This window comes from Nelumbo nucifera, chromosome 3 (genome assembly GCF_055504915.1).
Source record: "Nelumbo nucifera cultivar China Antique chromosome 3, China Antique-T2T, whole genome shotgun sequence".
Taxonomy (NCBI): Eukaryota; Viridiplantae; Streptophyta; class Magnoliopsida; order Proteales; family Nelumbonaceae; genus Nelumbo; species Nelumbo nucifera.
The window spans coordinates 98,657,627-98,664,448 of record NC_142651.1 but is presented as its reverse complement, the minus strand read 5'-3'; the positions used below and the strand labels follow the sequence as shown (position 1 = coordinate 98,664,448).

Here is a 6,822-nt window from a genome sequence, read left to right as displayed (position 1 = left end):
AACTAAAAAAAAAAGATAAATCGTAAAATAAGGAACGCCAAATGCATTTACCCGGTAACGGGCCTAAATAGTACATTGATGGCATACACTGACCCGTTGACACGCAGGGAAATCGGTTTAACCCCTGAACCGGGTTTTAAAACATTTTGGTATTTGGGAGTGAGAAGGTTAAATGCGTAATTTTGATAGCGAGAAAGCTAAAGACATTTGATATATCTTTCTCGTCTATCATAATCCTCCGATCAGTTGCGTCAACTTTACCTCTATCATGGTTGCCGACGTTTTTATCCGGATCTACGGTTAGGAGTCTTTTAGTTCATACATTTGTGGTAGCTCGGCTTACACGGTTGCTTTAACATTTCTCAATATTCCCACATCTCCGTCATTCCTGAGTAGACAGAGGGAGAGCGGGGGACTTCACCCGCAACCTAACGAGGTAAGCAATCTCTCTCTCTCTCTCTCTCTCTCTCTCTCTCTCTCTCTCTCCATCACGCACACACACGCACCATGCTAAATTTGATATTTATTACGAGCTTCGCGAATCGCTCAACCGGTTTGTTCTCACAAGTCACAACCAGAAAAGATAATTTGTTCAGAGAAGAGGCAAACAAGATAAAGCAATTGCATTTCTATCTAGTTATTTTTGATTTATTGTCATTTTTCATCCTGTTTTTTCCGAGAAGGAACTATTGCAATTTAATTCGCCTTGAGAAGAAATTCCAGGGTTTGTTGGGTTTGATTTTTAGGTTTCAAGTTTCACTTCTCATACAATTTTTAGGTTTCGAGTTTCACTTCCCATACAATTTTTAGGTTTCGAGTTTCATTTTTCTTACACCGACTGAGACCTTTTTTAATTTTGGTTATACTAGCGTGTTACGATTTCGGTTCTCTAACATGTTACAAGTTGAGTATCATTATATATCATGGAAATCTTAAACACGAGGACTTAGAAAACCTCAAATATATCATATCGAGATGCTCCAAAACCCTAAATCGTGTCGTTTCGTTTGAGCTGAAATGATACCTGCCTAGTGGCTAGTGCAGAAAAATTCGAGGTTGATATACTTCCATTTCCCGATCCTCATTTGATCTGGACTTGATATTTGTTATGAATTTGCATTGAAATGATCTTCGTTGCCGTCTTGTGTAGTTCTAATGAGATGGCGTCCTCGCATCATGTTGAAATGGAGGCAGCGAAGTTTCTTCACAAACTTATTCAGGAATCAAAAGATGAGCCTGCGAAGTTGGCAACTAAACTTTATGTGGTGCGTGCTACTGGGTCTTATATACTATAATGTTTCTAGGTTCTTTCAGTGGACTGCCTTTTTTTTTTTTTTGATAAGTCAGTGGAGTGTAGCTATATCATTTTTTGATTACTGTGTGTATCAGATATGCCAACACATGAAACTGAGCGGGAAAGAGCACTCTTTGCCATATCAAGTAATATCCAGGCAAGGAATGTCTAACTCAATTCACAATTATCATGACTATTTAAGCCCTTCCTATTAAATTGATGACTGTTACACAGCATTTGTTCCATCAACTTCCAACTCCATTAAATTTCACATTTTTTTTTTTTGGGTTGCTTTGCTTCTTTTTGGGCTAATTAGATTGAGTTCTGTGGTTCCAGAGTCCAGACTAGATAACATTTAGAGGGCATCTATTGATTGAATACTCTTTCCCCCCTCTCTCTGGTTATATGTTTTTAAATCTTAACTTATCATTACCTTCCCTTGGTTAACAAATTGAGAATCTAATTGGGGAAGAGTAGCACTTGGATTGGTTCTCATTTACACTATATTTTTGGTGTTTTTGTGCAATCATTGACTGTTGTTCCTACTATTTTCACAGTCTTTTAAATTCCATGATCAGTTATCCTTCAGAGGAAAAAAAAAGCAAACTGGGAATTCAATGCTATATATATATATATATCTTTTATTTATTTAATTTCGTCCATCTGGAGTTAGTAACTGAACCATTTAATTTTCTCTGTTATATGCTGCTATAGCTGAAACAGTTGATACTAAACAGCATGAGTCCCATCCACTTGCTTTTACCTAATGAAGATTAGTGTCCAACTGACCATCATACTGATCGTGGTGTAAAAGTACAATACAATAAAGGTATTCCTTGGGTAGGGTAGCAGTTACTACCATATCCCTAGAATGTTTACAGGCAAGCCCAAAACAATTGATTTCTTTTAATCCCTTGCTTGGCTAGAGCATTGCCCCATCCATTAGCAGATCATTGTTCCCATTGTATTTTTGCACTCATGCTCCCCACCACCACCATCAATTTAATCTGTTTTAGTTCATTTCTGCAGATCAACACTGTACTCTCACCATTTCCCAGCCATCCAGTTACAACCTTGGAGTCACCCTCTATCATTAGATTAGTGAGATTTAGTTCCTTGGCCTACTGTAATCCTTGAAGCACATCAGAAAGCTCAGCCCTTGTGGAGTCTCCAAAGCCAATGGGTCCTGAAAACATGGCTATGATATGCCCTTGTTTCTGAAAATACCTCCTACACATTATCTCTCTGTCTTTAGGATACCATCTAGGGAAGCGAAGAAGTTGGAAAAATTAATGAGAGATTTTCTGTGGGAACCGGGAGAAGGTAAAAAAGACCATTTAATTAAGTGGGGGGTTGTGGGTAGAAGCAAAGAGGAGGGAGGATTAGGGCTCGGGAATGTGCTTAAAAAGAACTCAACTTTGTTAGGGAAGTGGTTGTGGAGATGGCCTTTGGAGCGGGATAGACTCTGGCACGAAGTAGTGAAGAGTATTCATGGATGTTCAGAGAGTGGTTGGGATGCTGGTGCATCAAGGAGGGCTAACCTAGCCACACCTTGGAAAGCAATTCACAAAGTTCTTCCGCAGTTCCTTAGCTGTGTCAGGTATGATGCTTGTTCAGGTAATTCTATTCGGTTTTGGGAGGACATTTGGGTTGGAGATCTCCCTTTGAAAGACCTTTTTCCTTCATTGTACTCTTTTTCCTTGCATAAAAATGAGGTGATCTCAAAATTCCTTCCGTCGAATTTATCCTTACCAACTTTGTCTTGGGATTTTGGTTTCTGTAGAGGATTAAGGGACGAGGAAATTGAGTGTTTGTCTACTCTTCTATGTCTCCTTGATAAGGTTTTGTTGGATCCCTCGAAACCTGATAAAAGGATTTGGGCCATTCACCCCAAAGGGTCTTTTTCTTGTGGTTCCTTTTTCAAGTTCCTCTGCCAATCTCCCTCTCATCAGAGTTTCCCTTTCAAAGAAGTCTGGTGTAGGCCGGTCCCCCCCAAGGTTATGGCTTTGTGTTGCAGATCTCATGGTGAGGATTGTAATCCTCTATTTTTATCTTGTAGTGTCACTACAGAGCTCTGGGCTTGGCTTCTATCTTTGTTTGGGTCTAGTTGGGATATGCCAGCAGAAGTAAGCACAATCTTTAACCCTTCTTTCTTTTCTTGGCCCCATAAAAGAGGAAGGAAAATGTGGAGATGCTCACGAGCAGCATTGTTATGGACAGTATGGGAAGAAAGGAATGCCAAAATCTTCCAAGAAAAAGGAAGAAGCAGTCAAACCTTAAAGGACTGCATTTTGTCCAGGTCTTTACATTGGTTAAAGACTCTAGAATTATTTAACCATTTTACTTTTGCTGATTGTTGGAAGGATTGGAAGTTGGCAGCAAGTTGTTCCTTCTACAAGGGAAGGGCAGTGACTAGCTAGGTCCCCCCTCCTCTTGGTTCTTTGAAGCTGAATTTTGATGGGAGTAGCCAGGGTAACCTGGGTCCCTCTGGGATGGGAGGTGTACTGAGGAATGAGGCTGGAGAGGTTGTCTTAATCTACTCTGGCCCTTTAGGAGTTGGGAACTCTATCCAGACAGAACTTCTAGCTGGAATACAAGGAATACTTCTTGCAAAAGAAGTGGGTGTGGAGCAGCTTCTGATTGAAGGAGACTCCAAGACAGTGGTGGACTGGTTAAATAATCCGGAGGATGCCACTTGGGGCTACAAAAATGAGTTAAAGAAATTCAAATGGCTGACAAGAAATATGTCTATAACAGTACAATGGGTTGGGAGATCAGCTAATGCTTTTGCTGATGTCTTGGCAAAACAAGGGATAAATAGGGAAACATTGTTCTGGGCACAATTGTAACTATTGTTTTAATTTCAACATTCATGTTTTCTCTGTTGTAGTTTGTGTATTTGCTGTTTGGAGAGGCTGCTCCTCGCGCCTCTAAGGGGATCTTCTTGTATCTATTCATTATTTTAATGGAATTGATGTTATTTATCAAAAAAAAAAAACCTCCTACACTCAAGGGACCTGGATTTCCTACACTACTTCCATCAAAGTTTAGCTTAATGAAACCCTCCTCCAATAATGTCCATTGTTTATGGACTTTTGGTTTTTTTTTTGAAGATGCGGCCATGTATCCCCATTTTCTCTACAAGTCATCAGGTGAAAAAAATGAGATAGCTTCATCGATTTAAACTCAATGCACCACTCTAGCCATTATACAATTAGAATCTACTACATGGTTTCTTTCTTCCTCAAATATTGTCGCAAAGGTTCAGTTGCTTTGTTTATGGTGTACTGGAAAGTTAGGACTATTTTATTAGGGTAAGGTCCTGCAGTGGATTTTATCTCATTAGGTGGTTAAGCACAGTTTATGAGAGCATTATATGATCCTTTACCATGATATTCCTTGTGGTCCATCTTTATATTTAGAATAACCAATTAAAATATGAGCTTAAGTTGCTTAATGATAAGTTTGAAGTTCTATGCACCCTTTACTTACTTCTGGTCATCATGTTTTGATTTTTCTTGATGCCAGGGCCATGGAAACTGTTATCAATCAACATGGTATTGATATTGAGGCATTGAAATCATCACGCCTTCCTTTGGCTGGTGGAACTCAAATAGGGGACCCTGGAAATTCAAAGGTGATGGAAAAGGAAACAACTGATAATACACCATCTATAGGTGCCAGTGATGTATCTTTTAGAAGTGGAACTTCCAGTGCATGGCATCCTGGATCAAGTAGTAAAACCAAGGAAGTTGTTTATGGAGGATCTAGCCAGGGGGTTGGGGCTTTAAAAGACTCTAAAACAAGTTTAGTTGACAATGAGATTCCCAAGCATGAGGCAACTATTCTAAACAGGCCACCTGTTGGTCCAAGCAGGATGGAAAATGTTGGACATGATCTTCATCAGGGGTCTCTATCTCAGAGAAGTGCCAAGTTATTTGATCATGAAAGTCCATCCAGTATGGATACTAGATCAGGAAACTCACAGGAAAGGCGTGATACGGCAATGCTTGATAAACAAGGACTTCAGAAAGATACTAAAAAAGGCAGTTCTAAGAGGAAGAGAGCAGATTCAACATCATCTGTTGAAGCACATACAGATTACGCCCAGCAGCTAGATACTTCCAGTGCTGGATTCACTCCAAGGAAGGGGAAGCCTATGAACAAAGGTGATTTAGATCCTTCCCAGAACAGTAGTCACGGGGAACATCTCTCACCTTTATCTGGTGGCATGGGATCGGTGTTTAGAGCAAAGCAAGAAAATCAGAATTTACATGATATTCTCAGTTCTAGGGGTCTCTGGAATCAGAGTAAAGGGGGGTTACAATCTGAAAATTCTCATGGCTCTAGGATTTCTCCTAATGTTGTTCCAAGTTCAACAGGAGAAATTTCTATGTCCCACTTATCAACTCCATCTCTTGCAGGAAGCAAAGAAGCTGTTAATAGTAGAAATGAGCAGAAGCATAACATTTATGACTCCAAGCTGTCTGAAAACCAGACCTTTGACTATTCTGCCCAGTCTTCTGAACATGGGGGTCCTGGAAGACCCCCAGGACCAATAAATAGTAGTATCTTGCAGGGTGCGACTGCAATATCAGGTGGTTGTGGCAAGGTTCATGGAGGCATGCCTGGTGCTTTTAGTTCATATGCAATGGCAAAACAGGGTTTATCTCCTCCAATACAATTCAACAATTCCTCATTTGATGGTCATGATTTGGCCTCAAAGTTGCACAAGGAAAGAAGCATAGATACTGCATCCGTTTCACAGTTGGCACAAAGAAGCAACGATAGAATGTCTATTGAAACTTCCATGAAAGGTCCTGCAATGGATATCTCCTCTAAATATTTTGTTGATTCTGAACATAGAAAGCATGGGTTTATGAAAGATGAAATGCCAAGCACTTCTGAGAAAGGTGTGGAAGCACAATTGTTTTCAGCTACTCGAGGGGAGGAAACATCAACATCTTTATCAGCTGGAAAGGTTGTAGAGCAGGATGGAGGCATTTCACATACACCATCCAATATATCTAAGATGGTTCAGGTATTGTTTTTTTTTTTTTGCAATATTGTTATCTATTTTTAATCTCTATGTGACACCATAGTGATGTGTGCAAAATTAGTAGACTTCAGTATGTGGGTGATAATATTGTTCAGAAAAAAATAGGCAAATTTAATAATAATCTCAAATCTTTGTATGCTCTATTTTATAAAATACTTCAGTTTCTAAGGAGTTTGCTATTGCTTTGTGCAAGGTATTGTTAGAGGTTTCTCCTATTTTTTCATGCTTATTGCTCTTTGTTATTGATCAATTGGTGGATTTTCTGTTGCATTGCTCTATGGAGTATTCGGCACAACTCTTTCCGTTCACTCAATTTTCTGCTTTGTTTATTTCTTTGCTCATTTGATTGTTCTCTTTCATAGGGGCCATTACTTGGTGTAATGGTAAAATCTTGGGCAGGCAAGTATGAGAACATAGGTTTGAGTTTGAGGGTGGCCACTATTTGTGAAAAAAATGGCAAAGGTTAGGA

General features: G+C 39.5%; 1 protein-coding gene across 4 annotated transcripts in view; it reads left to right on the top strand.

Moving 5' to 3' along the window:
* The first annotated feature begins 243 nt into the window (after positions 1–243).
* SYD (P-loop containing nucleoside triphosphate hydrolases superfamily protein) overlaps positions 244–6,822 on the top strand; it is a 61,399-nt gene continuing 54,820 nt past the window's right edge. For 3 of the 4 annotated variants that reach the window (XM_010248815.3, XM_088900664.1, XM_010248814.3), the window contains exons 1-4: positions 244–436; positions 1,151–1,265; positions 1,390–1,451; positions 4,823–6,335. In XM_010248815.3, coding sequence (XP_010247117.1) covers positions 1,161–1,265; positions 1,390–1,451; positions 4,823–6,335 — 1,680 coding nt within the window. In that variant the 5' untranslated portion in view covers positions 244–436; positions 1,151–1,160. Of the gene's footprint in view, positions 437–869; positions 1,056–1,150; positions 1,266–1,389; positions 1,452–4,822; positions 6,336–6,822 lie in introns of those variants that run through there. The other variant, XM_088900663.1, reaches the window with a different exon arrangement.